Source organism: Ambystoma mexicanum, chromosome 6q (genome assembly GCF_040938575.1).
Source record: "Ambystoma mexicanum isolate Mex_15411 chromosome 6q, UKY_AmexF1_1, whole genome shotgun sequence".
Taxonomy (NCBI): domain Eukaryota; kingdom Metazoa; phylum Chordata; class Amphibia; order Caudata; family Ambystomatidae; genus Ambystoma; species Ambystoma mexicanum.
This window is the reverse complement of record NC_090937.1, coordinates 1,038,400,981-1,038,421,245: the sequence shown is the minus strand read 5'-3', so window position 1 is coordinate 1,038,421,245 and position 20,265 is coordinate 1,038,400,981. Positions and strand designations below refer to the sequence as shown.

Genomic DNA, 20,265 nt, shown 5'->3' with positions numbered 1-20,265 from the left:
TCCACAGCAGGTTGGCATTCTGCTGCACCGTGTTTCAGAACTAATACAAACAAGGTCGCAAGACAACACAACACAGGTTCGTATCCCGATCCTGCGCTTAGAAACCAATCTCTGGTATTAAGCGCTTTATAAAAGAACAATTATAATTATCATGGGTATCTCACCTCCATCTGATAGTGAGCCATATCATGCAACTGCAAACATCTAAACATGTACATACGTCGTTACCTGTCCTTCAATACCCATATGCTTTCTCAGTAAAAGCAAAGAAACTGCTTGACAAGTGAAAATATAAATAATATGTACTTGTGAATGGATAATGAACTTGTGAACGGATAATGAAGACCATTGTACTCATGAAGCTGCACCTCAGGACAGTGAAGAGGCTATGTGGGATGGGGATGCAGGCTAGGAAAGATTGAAGAAGCTTAGGATAAGTATGTTTACCAAGTGGAGATTTTAGAGGATGGCTGAAGCATCTGTAAGGTGGGACGTTTGTTGAGCAAGTTAAGCTGAAGGGAAAGTCTAGGGACTGAGAGATCAGTAACAGTAAAAGAGGTAATGAGAGTGAGAGTTAAAACAAGGTGATACAAAAAAAAATGGCCACCAGTTTCTTCTCAATGCCTACAGCAACCTATTGATCCAGCCCTTCCACGGATTGGCCAGCAGACTACAATTAAGCCAATCTGGAGGACCGGCAGGCGTAAGCCGGGCCCCACCAAAGGCACACACCAAAGTATCCTGTCCCGAGCCTGTCCAGAGTAGCCAGAGGCCAAGGCTGGTAACTCTGCCCCTTCTTCTCCATCCTTCAATAAGGGCTCATCAAGTCCTCCCTGCATAGCTCTGCGCCACCTTATCACTAACGTGCTCTTGGATATCTGGTAAGCGTTGTACCCTTGCACGAAATTGCCCGCAAACTCCACCTCGCATGCCTAGTCTCATATCTCCAAACTCCCAGATTAACCTTGTATGTCTCCAGTTGTCTCACTACCTCGCAGGATACCGAAGCACGGTAGATTACGCACAACGCTGCATTCAGCCCTTCTGTACCTTAAAATTGTCTAGCGCATCTAACTCACTTGTGCCTGGAACATTGTATGCTGCACTTTGCAGCCCACTGTGCCATGACTGCTGACACTGCACCGTAGCCCATCGTACCTCCATTACCGAATGATCGTATCTAAGCCCTTGACTATTACACCATAGCCTACTGTCCATTGAACACGGAATGCCGCATCCAGCCCATTGGATCACTGCATCAGCCCACTCTACCAGTACTGTTGATCACAGCCCCTCAGCCCATTGTGCCCTGAAAATAGAGTATTGCATTTTGCCCACTGTTCCTGAACACGGTTTATTGCATTTTTGCCCACTGTGCCTGAAAAGGGAGTATTGCATCTAGCCCCCTGTGCCAGGACCACTGACCATCGCACCGTAACCCATTGTGCCCTGATTACTAGATGTTACACCTAGCCCCCTGTTTATTGCTTTTAGCCCACTGTTCCAGGACTGTTGACCACTGCACTATAGTCCATTGTGCCATCATCAGTGAATGCTGCACTCAGCCCCCTGTGCCTGAAAACTGATTATTGCATGTAACTCACTTGTGCCTTGAATACTGAACGCTGCATCTAGCCTACCTGTATCCTGAATACTGCATCGTACCACTATGCCCGTACGGTGGTGTACACCTCACAGACCAATGTGTCTACATTCACCTCACCGGTCACCCCTCATGTAACACTTTAAAACACTCCTCTCACTGCACCTTCACCTCTCCTACTCATTGCAATAGTCTTCACACTAGCCACTCTCTTGCACTCTGACCCAACTTTACCGACTACATCCTATTCACAACCCTCCACACTCTCTCCATATAAGCTCACCTGGCCAGCCAATCTCCACCACCACCATCATCATCAGCAGTGCCCTCTCCATGAGTACCATCTCCACCCACCCCCCAGTCCTCACAACACACAATAAAACTAGGAACATAAGGCTCAGACCACGCACAGAGCCCCTGCGTCACCCCAGCCTCCCTAACCCACTGCGAAAGAGAAATCTCAAGTTAGGCTCTCGCACCAAAAACACTTATACACCCGCCATTACACGGCCAAACACAAACCATGTAAGTTAGCTCTACCATGCCATACCACACCACAGCACATCCGCACTCAACCCGGTAACGCACATGGACCCCCCCCCTTTACCAATCATACTCGCTCCAACACTTCCTCAGCCACTCCATCCCTACCCCCCACTAATTCCCTCCTCACTCTTCCCACCCTACAAAGACCAGACCTACCCACGTCCTCAATTGCGCACTCATCAACGCCAGATCTCTCCCAGCACACACTATTGAGATCAACAATCTCATTTCCACTCATGACCTAGACCTACTGGCCATCACGGAAACCTGGCTTAATGAGGGTTATTCTATCCTCCACCAGGACAGAAAGCTCTCTAAAGGGTAGGTGTCGCCCTCATAGCCAGGGACGAGCTCCCAGTCAGACTATGCAACACCACCTGGGAAGGCAACTCTGACCTCCTCTCAGCCAAACTATCCCTATCTGCGAACGGCTCCATAAATAAACACATCATCTACAGGCCACCCGGCACAGCCCCCGACTTCCAAGGGCACCTCCTCCACGTCCTTAGCAACAATCTAAAAAACTCTACCAAAACAAACGTACTCGTCCATCTTAATCTCAGCTTTGGCGACCAAAGGATAAAGCAGCATCGGCTCTTGCAAGAGATCTCAAAGACCTTGGCTTCACACAAAAAAAAAAAAATCACTCAACCCACCCACTCCAAAGGCCACACCTTTGATTGGGTCGCAGGCCATAACTGTTCCTCCACCATAACCTCCAACTTGGCATAGCCTTGGACGGACCACAACTGCACTGCATCCAATTCTCCATCCCCACTAAGCCCACCACCAAAACACTACCCTATGCCCCTCCAACCATGGTCAGAAGCTCCGAAAAACTCACAGCAGACAACCTCTGCCCCTTCCTAGATGTCAAGGAATTAAAACCTTCCTTCGCCACTGACCCCAACACCCTTGCTGACACTTACTCTAGGACCCTCACCAGAGCCCTTAACACCATAGCACTGATTGAAGCAAAAAAAGAAAAGACATCCATGAACACCAACTCATGGTTTACGGATGACCTACTAGTCCTCCGCTCTAACAAACGCGCAGCCCTAGCCAATTGGCAGTCCAACCCCTGTGATTCCACCAATGAAGAATTTAAAATAATCTCTAAGCAATACAAAAAAAGTTATCTTCCATGACAAATCCAATTAAATCAACCTCTGTATGTCTAAAGCCAACTCCTAGGCCAAAGAGCTATTCTCCATCTTCAAAGATCTCACCTCCCTGCCCACCAGCCCAACGAAATCCTTAAAGATCAAGCTTGGTGCACCAGTATTCAGGCAGCACTTCTAAACAAAATCTCCTTTCTCCAAGACAAAATACAAGCCCAACGCAACGCACTACACAAATCTGACCCCCCTGCCACACCAACCACCCCTGCACAGAAGCCTCCCCACTTTTTTCTTCAGAGACATCTCTGTTACCGAAGTAACTACCCTTCTCCAACCATCCACATGCAAAGGTGACATGTGTCCACCCAACATCATTAAAGGCAGCGCTGAAGCCCTTGCCCCCCTCATTACTGCTTTCATTAATGCATCATTCACCTCGGGTATCGTCCCGTCCAGCCTAAAAGAAGCATGGGCCCGCCCCCCTCTCAAGAAACCTCCCTTGACCCTTCCTCCTCCAACTACTACCGCCCCATTACCACCGTCCCATTTTTGCTTAAGATCCTAGATAAAGCTGCCTACGCCCAGATCCAGCACTACCTTGAATCCAACTCCATCCTAGGCAAAAGACAGTCGGGATTCCGCAAAGGCCATGGCACTGAAACCACCCCCTTGGACTCAAAAAACCAAATAACTAAGATAATGGACAAAGGCTAAGGCAAAGCTGCCCTCCTGCTGCTATTGGACTTATCAGTCGCATCTGACCTCATGGATCACAAAATACTTCCCACCTCACCAATGCAGCCCACTTTTCTGAACAGGCCACATCCTGGATAACCTCCTTCCTAGAAGGCAGAGCTATGAAAGTATTCTCAGACTCGGCCAACGCTGCTCCCACCACCATCCACTGCGGTGTACCCCAGAGTACACAACCTCTTCACCAAGCCCCTTTTTGATAAAAGGGACTCCCTCTGCATAGTACACCAACAATGCCGATGATACACAAGTCCTCCTTCCCCTTACTGGCTCCTATGACCACGACTCTGCAGCCCTTCTCCAAATATACTCCACCATCCAAGCCTGGATGGCAGCTAATGGACTATGCCTCAACGGAGACAAAACAGAGATCATCCTCTTAGGTCCCAAAGAAATACTCGACAAACTGAACCAAAAATATAGCAACTTCATAATTGACAACACCATCATCTCCGTCTCCTCATCAGTAAAGACCCTTGGGGTCCATCTTGACTCCACCCTATCCATGAACAAACAGGTCAGTGTCATTGCCTCCACCTCTGCCCACACCACTAAAACTAATAAACGCCATTAAACCATTCCTCTCTTAAAAAATTGCCTATCACCCGAGCCAATGTTGGTGCCAAGTTAGATACTGCAATGTGCTCCTTGCAGGCACTTCAGCTAAAAACTTAAACCGACTCCAAATTGTCCAGAATAACACGCTCAGAGCAGCACTCAGCATCCCTAAAAGAGACCACATCACACAAGCCAGATGAGATACCCACTGGTTCCCAGTTAAGGAAAGAATTACTTTCAAGACTCTCACCATAACCCACAAATGCCTTAGCCTCCCTGCCCTCTCTTACCTATCCGAAACCATCAACAGACACACTTCTGCGCGTCCCAAAAGAGCACACCATGCTAACCAACTGCACATCCCTCCCATCAAAGAGCCTATTTGTTTCTGGTTTGTCTGTCTCTGTGAGCGCACTGAGACCTTTTGGATGAGTATTGCGCTATATAAATATTTACTAAGTTGGTTAGTTAGTATCTAAAGCCGGGGGTTTATGCTTTCCTCACCTAGCCCCCAAACTATGGAACGCCTTGCCCAAACACCCTTTGTGCTGAAACCTCCCTCACTCCCTTCCGCAAAAGTCTCAAAACCACACTTTTTAACTAACACTCCCACCCTTTACCTCCTACGCTCCCCCACTGTATTGACTGTAACTAAGGATGTATAACCAAACAGACTGTCTGTAATTAAGCTTGCTCACTGTATGTATCTGTTGACTGTTATGCTCACTGTAAACAGAAATGCTCACTGTAACAGCGCCACCATGCCTCAGGGCACCTGTGCGCTATGTAAATGCCAATAAATAAATAAATAAAAGATTCATGAAAGGGAAACTCAAAGGAGTGGTCTGCAGAGATGTGTGGGAGTGGATATTAAAACAAGTACAGAAAAAGAACAATGAGTTTATACTTGCAAGTATCTTCTTCCATCTTGCAAACTGCTCAGGCAACGATTACCTTGCCCAATCACTGGTTTTCCAACTCTCTCTTTTTGCAATTACTCACCCATCTATATATATCATTGGTGCCTTCTAGCTAAGATGTGCCCAATTTAACCCGCTTGTGATTTCTTTCTCACATTTCAGGCACCTACATAAGGCATTTTTAGTTTACCTGCCCGACAGTTCAACCAATTTTGAATTCTGCTTCCCACCACCTCTAAAGGATAGCTCCTATATTTAATGGGAAAAGAATAAGGGGAAAAAGAAAATCACGACATATTTTACATTGCACTTCTGGCAGATGTGGAAAATGGCCCCTTATAGCCATTTCATGTAAGGTGAAAGGAAAATGGCAATAAGGCTTCATACCAGTGGGTAAAACATTCATATCAGATGATGGCAAATATTATAAGAGATTGAAAAACAATCCCCTTTTCTTTTAGCACTGGGTAGGCAACCCAAAAAAAGTAGATGGGCTTAGATGAGCAAGAAAGGGTGAGATAGCTCTGAATGAATGAATGAATGGAGGCCTGTGCCCAGCGCTTTGAAATGTGCACGATTTGAAGCATTGGGCCTAGCCAAAAACTAAAGACATGGTGTACCTGATTTGATTTTTCTTTGGTTATTTTCCTTTTCTCTTCCTCAATCTTCAGTTTCTCCCTTAGAGAGTCATTTTCACTTTTCAGTTCATCAATTGATTTCTGCAATAATTGGATAGTTTCATGAATAAACAGAAATGTCAGTTTATGTAAAATAGCCCAGAAAAGCATACCCATTTTGGTAAATTCATGCAAACCTCTAAAGTGGCCTGTTTTTCTGTGAGGGATTCTTCCAGCAACGACTTCTCATGTTCTTGGGTGGTCTTGAGCTCTGAAAAGTTTAACCAGGTCAGTTATTAATGTATTAAGGGCATTTGTAGAACGCACGCGCCAACTCAAGGTAGTTACAGATCGCACAATGTTAAAGCACTAAAATAATCCGTAAGCATCAGACTAACTATATTAACCCCAGTTACTGTTAAAAATGTTAAAAGCTTTTGCCACACAGGGGAATCAGCAGAGTCAGGGAAGGAGCGTAGGATGGGCATTTGTCATAGAAGAGAGCCCATTACCCAAGAGCGGCAAGTTACAAGCTAAATTACTTTAATCTTACATTCTCAACTTGTAAACAAATTAAAACCCTAAAGCATTAAGAAAGGTGGCGAGTGTAGATTACATTAAACTACAAGCAAAAAAAAATTCTTAGGACTACATGATGTGTGGGAGTGGACCTTTAATCACCTTAACCAAAACCAGGCCCACCACTTAAGAAGCGAGTATACGGTTGTACTTAAAGCAAGTTTATTGTACAAAGCTCCAGGGAGCGGTTAGATGGTGTTGCAGGACCACAATAACTCAAGTCTCAACAATAAAACCTCAGTTGGCAGTTTACATACATTGCTGCAACAATTAAAAACACTTTATTACTCTCTACCCACCAAATATGATGGAACAAAACCTCTTCAAAGAGATCACATCTTTCCCCAATTCTGCCATTTTCATTGGTCAGGCTCATCTTCATTATTATCTACAGATCATATTTTAAAGTACACCTCTTCTTGGAATTGGTTGTAGTAGGTCCTGATGCTGGTGCATGGTTTAAACATTAGTATTGAAAACATAATTGACAGCAATAACTGGCCTAAAACCTGTAACTTTAAGCATGATTGCACATGATCTTGCTGACTAATGTTAGCAAATAGAGGAAGGTCTTCTTAACCATTATTTCCGTTTAACTATAGATAGCCATCTCCAATCCACAGGCTTCTGGTGCCTTTAAAAGACCTTCTAAGTTATGCGGCTACATACAACCTCTATGACCTGGAAAAATACTTAACCGAACAAATGACTAATGCCCTCTAAAGATTTTAATAGAAAGGGCAAGATAACATCTGTTCCCTTGCAACTTTTCCAATCTAAAAGACTCTCACTTTATCGTAACAAATGAAACACCTAGAGAGCTTTAGCCATTTTGCTTATCTTGTGTTTTACTACTGACCAGAATAAACAACAAAACTCTTTGGTCACACTCTCAAACATCAGCAGATTATACCCACTATCTATGAGACATATCAGACCATTAACCAAAGGCTATTTCTGCAGATGCTGACCACAAAAGATTGAGATTACTCATTTACTTGCCTTCAATTGTCTGAAAAACTGTTTAGAAGTCAAAGTGCTTTTTGCAAGAGAGCCCTAACCACTATGTTCCGATTCAATGTAAAAAGGGCATTTAAATTGAGATTCATGAATTTCTCAAGTATTTATGTTAAGGTACATATATGTTTTTACATTTGGTAGATTTGATATGTTATCTTCCTGCATGCAAGCTAATGATGTATCAGTTCTGAACAAAAAGTAAACTGCACTCAGTTTGCCGCACCCCTAGTCATCAATATGGCGCTCACAACATGAATTCCTCATAATAGAAGTGACTCTCCTTGACCACCCCGACAGATGGAACTGCAAAAGCACTTGAAATCACAACAAGAGTGATACCTAAATTAGGCATGCAGAATAGCCCACATCATAAATCTTGCTATGTTGGGATGATAACGAGACCATCAGTGATCATAAAGCCTTTTGCGTTGAGATAGTGGAGTCATGCAGCTATTACATTACAGAAACCAACGCAAGAAGTCTAGCAGCCTTCAAGGGCCCAACAATAATGCACAACCGCAAGTGAGGTGCATTTGGAATCCTAGTCCATAATCAGGTTATGTGCAGTATTCCCAGACCTTGAGGCTTGGACAAAAAGACAGTGAGCATTCCTATGGTTACTAGATTAAACCAGATACAACCCACAGGAAGAAAGGAAGCACATCATGTTTCTGAGAAAAACACGTAATGCTCATGTGTGAAGTGGATCTGAATTGTTTCACGCAGTTTATAGAAACTTGGAAAAACAACTTTCAAGTCAAAACCTTCAGGTAGGAGGAGCCCCTAGGTCCACACACAGCATTGGCATAATACTTGGAATAAAATGAGAACGATGTTCCCTTTTTCATTACATTACAGATCTTACAAATATCTGTAATGTAATGAAAAATTGTCTGACTTAGTGCATGGTTTCGGAAGGGAAGGATGGTGCAGGCCAGATTTCGGGCCTTTTGTCCGTTTTTCTGTTGAAAAAATCCCAAAGCTCCATGGGTGCACCTGGGATGTAGACTTGAAAATAACAGAGCAAAGAATCTGTCGGAAAACATGAAATTGGGTCTCGTTTTAGATGACCTGTGTGGAATGAGCATGGCCCAAACCTTCAGCAGTAGTTAAAACATTTATTATGAAAAACGCAATCAACATTTCTAGATACTCTACATCAATAAACAACTTGGCTACTTCCAGAACTGACTCGCTTTCAGTTTTGGTTTTCTAGAACTTAAAGCTCCCGGTCACTGTCGTAATAGCAGAGAGGGAGCTTGATGCAACTGCTGAGGCCGCATTTCTTCGCTCAATGGTTGATGTGAGGATGCATACTTTACACATCATCCACCAAAATAAATAAAATCTTAAACTGGAGTGTTCGCTTTGTGCTATACTGAACATCTATGGTGCATTATTCGTGGACGTTCGAGCACTGGATCTTAAGCTATTAAAACAAATGGAGCACAGACACACTGAAAATGGCTTTAACCGGCCTATACAATGGCTGTCACAAAGGTGTTTGGAGTTACAGCAATAGTGGATTTGGTTACCACAGCGTGCTGCGGCATACATCCTCTTCAATCACCAGGAGACCTCAAATGAGTCATGCCCACACTGGATGTGTACTGGTGATCTGTTGCCTGCTAGTGCAAAAAGCATGTCTTGTGTGTTCAAACATTTCATGCACTTCTAGTACAACAGGTGGACATTCATCTGAGTGTTTAAATGGTTTTCAGTGACTCAATTCTGTACCTTGTTAACATTTGGGGATTTAGAGTGTTGCATTTTTGAAAGCCTCGATTTCCAAATCCAACTGAACTAGAATGTCCTACAGTCTGAAATCCCTACTGTAGTCTCTAAAATCCACACTACGCTTCTATTAAATGACCACTTTCGTTTTTTTCATTCTGCTTTGCTAGGATTTGGCCAGTGTGTTATGTTTCTGCTAGTTATGCTTTTATAGTTTTTGCATTTCTACTTTTGCACCTTTCTGGCTGCAAAAAAGGTTATATGCACTTACATCATGTGTGAGAATTAATGTTACAGTAATAAGGCTACTGACTTCGCACTGATTTTTCTACCTTTATTTTGTCATGGATTGTTCCATTAATACCGCACCTTTGCACCATGACGTGCTAAACTATGCTGCCAAACACGTTTGTAAAGTTCAAAATGCACAACAATAACATTTTCTATTGGAATGTGATCTGTGCCATCAGAGAACAACAGTGAGGCACACTCTATTCATAAAGCTATCTCCCAGAAGCAACAATGAGAAAGGTAAAACCACTGAAATAACTATTTCCAGGGGCATTTTTGTATGAAACGAGTTGCCTCATTATGCAAGTATATCCATTCAATGTAGTGTGGGGTAAAAATTAAAATGCCCTCCAAAAGGGATTCTTCAAACACTGTTGCAGAACTCGTCAAGGAGCAGACTCTGCATAGCTTAGACTTAGCATGTGATACACTGAGATTGGTGGGGAGAGACCCTCCTGGGTCTCATTGTGTACATTTGGTTGCTTAATTCCTGCGCTCTGAGTGCTGTTGTTCTCCCTTCTCCCACCCCCTCCCCTGCATCCACTTCCATGTTCCTTATCCCTCCCGCCTCCCAGCCTGCCCCCTCCCCTGATTGATGGATTGTTGTACATCACTGACCTTCCTATGGCAGCCCTCTGCCCATGCAGCCCCTACGGCTAAGGGACCCTAGGCAAGAGGCGGCTCCAGCTGGTGTCTGCAGGTGTCAGCAGGGGAAGCCAGCGGCCAGCCGTCAACCATCAGCAACTACTAAGGTAGGAGCGGCCCGTGTGAGGAGTAGAGCCATCACTCTACCCTGAAACCCTGCCACACAGCATCCTTTACCTCCACTAGATTAATTGTGCTGCCTGCAGTAAATTAAACTGATTGTGAAAGTATTTAAAATTGCATTGTGAATCCTAGGCCTTTAACCCTCTACACAGGACTCTCAGACCTAGGTGTATTTTTCTATGGTATTTAAATTACATTGTGAAAGAATTTAAAATTGATTGTGAAAGTATTTAAAATTGCATTGTGAAACCTAGGCATTTCTCCCATTACACAGGACTCGGACCCAGTAGCTTTTGTCTCCAGTGTTAGATTACTCTTTATACTAGTGCTGTCTTTGGCTTTGCCTTCTTGCAAATCTTTCATCCAGCAAACTGCTCTACTATTGTCTAAGCTCTTGTCTCCTTATTCAATGGTCTACTATTGTCTCGTGCCTCTTTGTCTCATCTGCTTGCACCTCTCCCTGTGTCCTTTCCTAGTGTCTCCCTGCCTCCCCCAACCTCTTTCTTCTTCTTCATCATCATCATCTCTCCTCTCCCTACCTACTGCATGGGTAGGGAGAGGAGAGAAGGGAGATGTCTCTTCTATCTTTTCTAATTGCTTCTCTATCCACTATCCTGCTCTCCACACTAAATCTGGTAGGAAGAAGTTTAAAAAGGACACCCTAATCTCCAACCGAGGCCTCCCATCGCTGGCACTTATACCAGTGCCTCCTCCAGGCAAACCCCCACCGACATCCCCTTTGTTGTTCCCTCACCAGACCTATGTACTCTTCATATGGCCTCTGTGCTTTCTCCTTTCTCTATTTCACCCATTAATGGTGGCACCCGGAGGGAGGCCCTCCTGACCTCCTTCCACTCATCTAAGGTCATCATTAATGTTTACCTGAATGGTACCTTCTTGGTCCAGGGTCCTGAGGCCAACCTTCTCCTCTTGGATAGACGCTTTCTGCACCTCATCAATCTCCTTTCTTCTCCGGCTGTCCCCCCTCTCTTCCCTCCATGGCTTCCTAGCCTCCCTCTGCTGTCTCCTCCTTGGCTACCTTGCCCTCTGTTCCTTCCTCTTCTGCCCCCCTCTGGCTTCTTCTACACCTCTGCAGGGCATACCTCTGATTTGTACCCCTCCCCGGAAGTCTTTCAAGGACAACCTTCTCGATATTCCCAAACACTCCTCTGACATCTGCCGCCTCCTTGAAGAACTTGACCTCGATGTCCTTGGTCTCACCGAGACATGGTTCACGGTCAGCTCTGTCATGAGCTTTGACACTCTCCTTCCTGATGGCTACAAGATCCTCTCCGCGCTCGGGTCCAATTGTTCCGGAGGGGGTGTAGCCCTGATCTTCCCCGAGTGGATTCCTGCCTCTGTCATTCCTACACAGGCCTACTCTTTTGAATGCTTCGTCTGCAGGCTCTCTCTCTCTCCTAGCCACTCCCTTACTGTGGCTACCATCTATCGGCCACCTGGGCAGATATCCGCCTTCCTCTCGGAGTGGATGGACCGCTCTTCCCTCCTGGTCTCGACCACGCAACTCAACTCCTTCTTTGAGATTTTAACATCCACCTGGATGCTTCCTGTCCTTCCTCTGGACTCCTTTTCGCGACCTCTGTAACTCTCTCTCTCTATTCTCCCCTCTGGCCCGATTCACTCTGCAGGGCACACTCTGGATGTTCTGATCTCTTCAGACCTTCCCCTTTCTATCCCTCTCACCACTCCTCGCTCCTGGAGTGATCACTTCCTCCTTTCCTCCCAGCTCACTCTCCCCACCCCTCAGGCCAAGTCAACTCCAGCACTGCCACCCACCTTCTCAATTATCTGGCTCATGAAGCGTGTGTTAGTGGAGGCTTTCGCCGCCACTTTCTCACCCCCGCCCCTTCGGCTGAATCACACCCTGACACAGCCCTCTCTATGCTCCATTCACCTATATCTGATACTCTTGATGTTCGTGCCCCTATCATGAGGATCTGCTTGAAGCCCAAAGCCAAGTGCATCTCCTGGTACGACTCAGACTTCGTCACCCTCAAACGCAAGTGCAGGGTGGCTGAGAGGAAATGGCGTGCTTCTTGTGCATCCTCTGACAAACTGGCCTGCAGCCTGCTCCAAAGGCAATACTGGCTCTCTGTCTGCACTGAGAAGAGAGCCCTCATCTAGGACTGCGTCTCTGCAGCATCCAACAACTCGGCCGAACTCTTTAAAATCTGCAAGGAGCTGGCCAATGCTGCCGCAGTCTCTACCTCCCGTGCCCCCCCCACCCCCAGGCCCTCTGCACGGCCATGGCTTCTCATTTCATCTCAAACTCAGGAGATCCTATCCTCTCTCTCAACCTCTCTTCCTCCTCCCTCTACTCCCTGCTCTTCCTCTGGCCCTTCTGTGGCCACCCCTGCTCCCCCTTCTCTGCCTTTCCTCTGTTCTTCTCAAAACAGGTTCTCCCTTGTTCCTCTAAAACCATCAAGGACCATATTGACACCCTGGCTCCTGCTTTGGCAGACTTCTTCAACCACTCCTTTGCCACTGGAGTTTCCCCTTACCCTCTTGAAGCACTCCCTTGTGCACCCTCTTCTTAAGAAACCCTCTGCCGACCGGTCTTGCCCAGCTAAATATCGCCCAATCTCCATCACTCCTTTCCTGGGCAAACTCATGGAAAGGCTGGCCATCTCCCAGCTGTCATGGCCTAAGGGGATGGGAGCAGGCCTTCATCACCCCCAGGGTACACATGGACCCAGTCCTGGCACCTTTGGCGCCAGGCTCATGGAAATGTGTGCTTTGCGCACACTGTACCTAAGGCACGTGCATCAGGGCAGGGCGAGGCCATAGAACATCATTGGGAGGCACGTGCTAGAGCCCTTGGGCGGGGCAAGGTGGAGCCACAAGGTGTGGCTAAAGGGAAGGGCCGGAGCCAGCCTATATAAGGCCAGCCCAACCACATGCCCTCGCTTTGCGTTACTCTGCCTAGCAGCGTGACGCTTACCGCTGTTCTTCACCCTGATTCCGGTACTCCATCCTTTGAAGATCATCTCACCTACCGGATCACAGCCGCTCCATCGCTGAAGGCGCACCTACCTGATTCCAGCCGCTCCATCGCTGAAGGCGCACTTACCCGATTCCAGACGCTCCATCGCTGAAGGCGCGCTTAGCTGATTCCAGCCACTCCATTGCTGAAGGCACGCTTACCAGATTCCAGCCGCCCCATCGCTGAAGGCTCGCTTATCTGATCCCAGCCACTCCATCGCTGTGCGCGCACCCTACCTAGATTCCATCGGAGTCAGGGCCTTGTCTCCCCCGATTCGGGCTTCCAGCGATACGCGAGTCTTCGCTTCTTCTCCGCTTCACCGCGGTACCTTCTTCCGGAGCCGCTGAACTGTCTTCAAGCATCCGGACTCTGCTCCACGCCGTCGGACCGCTCCTACAAGGGGAAAAGAACACAACAGGTTAGCACCTCATAATAACAAACTCTTGGCCGCATTATACCTGAGTCTCGACATCCATCATAACGGTCACTCACCTGTTGACCTTGAGAGCCCATCATCTTTAGGGGAATCCCAGGTTCCGCTCCACGCTTCCAATATATCATCTTCACACCTAGAGAAGAGCAGAGACATTACAAGACATCGTTATTACTTACCATCAAGTCAAGACTCATTGTTAAAGACATTATTGAAAAATGAACAATAACTACAAGCCAAGACTTACCCTCCGAGTGGATTGGTCACAGCCGGGCTGGATCACCACTTCGCGGGCCAGTGAAGCAACTAGGCCCAGTCAACGCACCCCTGCTGAAGGAAGCAGGGCGGAGAGCCCAGCATTACAAAATATCAGGTGAGCTTGCATGAGAAGGTTCTTGCGCACTCCGTTTTGGCACGAAAGGGGTGAGGGAGTTCGTAATACCTCCGCGCCATCCTCATTACCTCTCTTCCTCTCTCAGGGGAAAAACCAGCATCCAGAGCAACATATTCTGCAGCAGCCGGGGAAGACAGCCGATACGGGGCAGCCAAGTCGAGGGAGGGCTCCAACCGTACCCCCGCAGAGACCAGGTGAGCGTAACAGAACGCGAAGCCTCTCTGAATCTCTGCCTGGGTGTAATGGAAACCTCTGAAACAGACCAGTTAGCCCAACCATTGGTGGAGCTGCCGGCAGAAGTGCTTGCCTCAAGACAAGAGACTAATTCCTTGAGGAGAGACCTCACAGTAGCCCGAGAGTGAACAAATGATCTGGCAAGGCAAATGCTCCAAGCACCTGCAGTACAAACTCTGTTACCCAGGATCACACCAAACCCGTTGCCCCAGCCATCACCTCCAGTGCAAGTGGTACTCCCGGGGGCGGTTCCCCTGGCTCCTCCAGAACATTTCTTCGGCGACCCGAACAAATACGCCGTATTCATGAACCAGTGTCGCCTCCACTTCTTGTGTTGACCAGGAGCCTTCCCTAATGACAGCGCAAGGGTGGCTTTTCTACTTTCCTATTTGGGAGGTAGTGCAGCCGACTGGTCCATCCCAATAGTAACCCAGGATGTTCCAATACTTCGAAACTTTGGGGAGTTCCAACGGGAGTTGGAAAAACTGTTTGCCAGGCACAGGCAAGGACAAGCATTAGACCACAAATTACTTTCTCTTAGACAAGGGAATCATAACTTATTGACTTGTATTGCCAACTTCAACCGCCTCATTGGACAGACTAACTGGCCGGAAGAGAAAATAACCACACTATTTCACCAAGGACTGGGGCGTGAGTTAAAGGATGTGCTAGCTCAAGTGGTTAATCCGACCGAGGGTTGTGCCGAGCATATTAACCTAACAGTACAACTGGACCATCATCTACAAGACCGAATAATAGATCGCACAAGGGTAGAAGGGAGGTCAGTTTACCTGAGACCATATGACAGTCAAACCAAGGCTCATGAAGCTACCAAGCCTATGCAAATTGGGGGATTGCAAGATCCCATTTCCAAGGCTGAGAGACAAAAGAGGAGACAAAAACAGCTTTGTTTATATTGCGGAAAGGCTGGACACTTCTTGCGTGATTGCCCTGTTAAACCCCCCAAGAAAGTGGTGGGGGCCGGGGACAATGAAACCAAAGCAAAGTAACAGAAGTCGGAAAACTCGGACGCCCCACAAGCGTAGGCGTCCACTTGTCGAGCGGAATCAAGAAAATAGAACCGATCTCCAACAGAGTCAATCCGGTGCTTCTAACCCACCACCAACAATCATCAAGAGTCCATGCCCTGGAAGCCTACATTGATAGTGGTGCGTTGGGGAATTATATCGATCAGGATTTGGCTACTCGGATAGGCCTTCCTCTTCAGCAAAAACCACGCTTGGAAAATGTCACTGCCGTGGATGGCTCACGGCTGTCTTCGGGGCCAGTAATTCAACACACCGATAAGGTAATGCTGACATGTCAGGATAGTCACAGGAAAGCATTTTGCTTGACCTTATAGGGGCCCCCCAGTTCCAGATGATCCTGGGAACGCCGTGGCTTGAAACCCATTACCCAATGATCGACTAGCGCACCAAGAAGTTGACCTTCCCTCAGGAATGTGCAAAATGCTGTTACCATAGGGGTGGGAGGAAACTACAGCTCGAAGCAAAGTCCATCCTAGGAATTGTTGGTTCATAACCTTCCGAATATCAAGATTTTCTAGACGTGTTCCAAAAGGAACAAGCGAATACTCTACCACACCACAGAACCTATGACTGCCAAATCGATCTGGTCCCCGGAGCACAAATTCCCTGCAGCAGAATCTATGCTCTAACTGAGTAAGAAAATCAGCACCTAAGAAAGTACCTAGACCATTATTTAGCTGATGGGTTCATTCGTCCGTCCAAGTCCCTCGCCTCATCAGCGCTCTTCTTCATGCCAAAGGAGGAAGGGGACCTCAGAACTTGCATAGATTATAGGGTATTAAACCAGATCACCGTAAAATTCGATAATTTGAAGAAGAAGAAAATAGGTACCCCCTGCCGTTTATTCCCGAACTACTTGATCAAGTAAACAATGCACAAATCTATACAAAATTGGATCTACAGGGAGCTTACCATTTGGTAAGAGTGAAAAAAGGCGACAAATGGAAAACTGCATTCAGAACCAAGCACAGACTTTTTGAGTACCAGGTTATGCCCTTTGGGCTATGTAACGCACCAGCAGCATTTCAGTTATTTATGAACGATGTACTCCACGAGTTATTGGACATTTGTGTCCTAGTTTACATCGATGACATCCTCATCTATTCAACATCCAAAGAAGACCACGTGGGACATGTACGAGCCGTTCAGTAAAGTACCGCCAACATCGACTATTTGCCAAGCTGGAAAAATGCTCCTTCCACGTCACGGAAGTTGAGTTCCTGGGTTTCATGCTTACTCCGCGTGGAGTGCACATGGACACCTGTAAGGTAGAGGCTATTCTTCAGTGGCCGTTCCCGACATCGGTCAAAGGAGTGCAAAATGTACTCGGATTTGCTAATTTCTACCTTTGATTCATTCCGGGATTTTCCCAAATCGTTCACCCTATCCCTTCTTTGTTAAAAAAGAATGAGAAGTTTTCTTGGTCCCCCGATGCAGAAAAGGCCTTTCTGGAATTAAAGTCGGCTTTCATTTCAGCACCCATTCTTCGGCATCCTCGGCCCGATCTGCCCTATATCATGAGACCGATGCCTTCAGTGTGGCCATGGGGGAAGTATTGTCGCAAACTGATCCAGACACAGGAACGTTACACCCCATAGCATTTTGGTCTCGCAAGTTTAAAGCGCCAGAAAAGAACTATGCCATAACAGACAAAGAATTGCTGGCGATCAAAGGAGCCCTTAAAACCTGGAGACACTATCTTCTAGGAGCTAGACATACTGTCACCATTATTACAGATTATAGTAATCTGCAATATTTGAAAACTGCTAAGGCCCAATCTTCTCGTTAACTTCGCTGGGCTTTCTTTTTCGCGGAGTAAGATTTTGTGATCACGTATCGGCCGGGAGTGTGTAACGAAAAGGCAGATGAACTGTCACGAATGGGAGAGGAGAAAGATGCGTTTATGCCATCGGAACCAGTATCTATCATCCCAGAAGAGCGAATTCAAAATCAGATCGCAGTAGCCCCCTGTTGGGAATATCTGAAGATTGACCTCCAGACTCAGATGGACCGAACCGCCAAACAAGAATGTTTACGCAAGGGGAACCAGTACTCCATTAAGGACAACTTACCCTATTTCCAAGGGGGACTATACATCAAAGACAAAGAAACTCAAAACAAGGTCATTGCAAACTACCACGAATCATTTATGGAGGGACACCCCGGAATTACTAAGACCCGAGCCAAGATCAGGAAAAGTTATTGGTGGCCAACCTGGAGAAAAGATGTGACCCAATTTGTTACTACCTGCGGAGTTTGTGCGCAAGAGAAATCCCAAAAGTCAAGTCCCGCAGGATTGTTGGATCCACTAGCTATACCACCGGTCCCTTGGCACACATTATCCATGGACTTTATTACAGAGTTACCTCCATGCGACGGCTTCAACACAATCTTAGTGGTGGTAGATTTATTCTCCAAGATAGCACACTTCATTCCCCTTAAGAGGATTCCGACCGCTGGAGCTCTGGCAACTGTATTCCTAGAACAGATAGTCAAGCTAAATGGTTTTCCTTCGGTATTGGTTTCTGACCGAGGAACGCAATTTGTCTCAAAATTTTGGAGGATTTGTTGCAAGATGGCGCAAATTGACCTGCGCCTCTCCACCAGTCACCCTCCCCAGACTGATGGTCAAACGGAACGAACCAACCAGACGTTGGAACAATACCTGAGATGCATGCTGCAGCACACCGAAAAACCCTGGAAGAACATTCTCTGGTTAACTGAATTTGCGTACAATAACTCCATCCACACCAGCACGGGACAAACCCCATTCTATATTATGAATGGTCGACATCCTCCTTTGACCCGCTTGATGAGCTAGAAATGCCAGCAATCACCTCCCTACATAAGACAATTACTCAAACTTTGAAGGAAGCAACCAGGAATTTAACCAAAACCAAGGAGCAACAAAAAAAGTTTGCTGACAGGCATAGAAGGGAAGCCCCACATTACCATATTGGGGATAAAGTATGGTTGGCTGCCAGAAATATACCACTGAAGGGGCCTCCAGTCTTCCGTCCCAGATATCTTGGACCTTATCCCATCAAGGCCATTATCAACCTGGCCACGGTAAAACTTGATCTACCCGTCAATATGCAAATTCACCCAGTGTTTCACGTTTCCCTCCTGAAGCCTGTGAAACCCGAAACTAGGATCAAAAAACCTCCAGAGCCAGAAATTATCAAAGGAGAACCTGAGTACGAGGTTAAAGACATCCTGGACTCGAAAATGGTATGAGGAAAACTATAATATTTAATTGATTGGGAAGGCTATGGACCTCAAGATCGCACTTGGGAACCAGTGGAATTCGTCCATGCACCTCGACTAATCAGGCGGTTTCACCGTGACAATCCCGCCAAACCAGGACTGGGGAGAAGGGCACCCATGAGAGGGGCCTTGCAGGGGAGTGCTGTCATGGACTTAGGGCAAGGGCCCAGACCTTCATCGCCCCCACGGTCCACATTGACCCAGTCCTGGCACCTTTGGCGCCAGGCTCATGGAAATGTGCGCTTTTCACACTCTGTGCCTAAGGAAAGTGCATCAGGGCAGGGTGTGGCCATAGAACAGCACTGGGAGGTACGTGCTAGAGCCCTTGGGCGGGGCAAAGCGGAGCCACAAGGTGTGGCTAAAGGGAGGGGCTGGAGCCAGCCTATATTAAGGCCAGCCCAACCACATGGCTTCGCTTCGCGTTACTCTGCCTAGCAGCATGACGCTTACCACTGTTCTTCACCTTGATTCCGGTACTCCATCCTTTGAAGATTATCTCACCTACCGGATCCCAGCCGCTCCATCGCTGAAGGCGCACCTACATGATTCCAGCCGCTCCATTGCTGAAGGCGCACTTACCCGATTCCAGCTGCTCCATCGCTGAAGGCACGCTTACCTGATTCCAGTCACTCCATCGCTGAAGGCACGCTTACCAGATTCCAGCCATCCCATCGCTGAAGGTGCGCTTACCTGACCCCAGCCACTCCATCGCTGTGCGCGCACCGTACCTGCATTCCATCGTAGTCGGGGCCTTGTCTCACCCGATTTGGGCTTCCAGGTTTGTAATACCTCCGCGCCATCCTCATTACCTCTCCTCTTCTCCCAGGGACGATACCAGCATCCAGAGCAATATACTCCGCAGCAGCCGGGGAAGACAGCCGATACGGGGGAGCCAAGTCGAGGGAGGGCCCAACCATGCCCCAAATCCCCCGCTGAGACCAGGTGAGCGTAACACCAGCTTAATCTCCACATTGAATCTGTTGGTTGTCTCCCTGATCATCAGTCTGGCTTCAGTGCTGTCAGAAGTATGGAAACTGCTCTCCTGAACATCCGTGAATACCTGCTCTCCAACCTCGATTCCAATACCCCCTGTGTTCTCATCTTATTTGATCTCTCTTCTGCCTCTGTGAAAACCTGGGTATCACCGATCGGCCCTGGCTTGACTGGCTTCTTTCCTCTCCAATCAACCCTTCCAGGTCCAATTTGGGTCCTTCCTCTCCTCCATCTCTACCTGTGGTGTTTCCCAGGGGCCAACCTCTCTCCCTGGCTGTTCGATCAATACCTGGCACTTCTTGCCCACTGCATTGATGCCCTCTGCCCCAACATTCAGCACTATGCGGATGACATTGAGCTTATTTTCAGGCTCCCTTCAGT

At 47.1% G+C, this 20,265-nt stretch overlaps 1 protein-coding gene across 4 annotated transcripts in view; it reads right to left on the bottom strand.

The window, feature by feature from the left end:
* The window catches only part of MTUS1 (microtubule associated scaffold protein 1), a 1,716,559-nt gene that overhangs the window by 71,507 nt on the left and 1,624,787 nt on the right, over positions 1-20,265 (bottom strand). For all 4 annotated transcript variants that reach the window (XM_069631569.1, XM_069631568.1, XM_069631570.1 and 1 more), the window contains 2 exons: positions 6,316-6,389; positions 6,122-6,220 (listed from right to left, as the gene is read on the bottom strand). In XM_069631569.1, the coding sequence (XP_069487670.1) occupies positions 6,122-6,220; positions 6,316-6,389 (173 nt within the window). The remainder of the gene's footprint in view (positions 1-6,121; positions 6,221-6,315; positions 6,390-20,265) is intronic.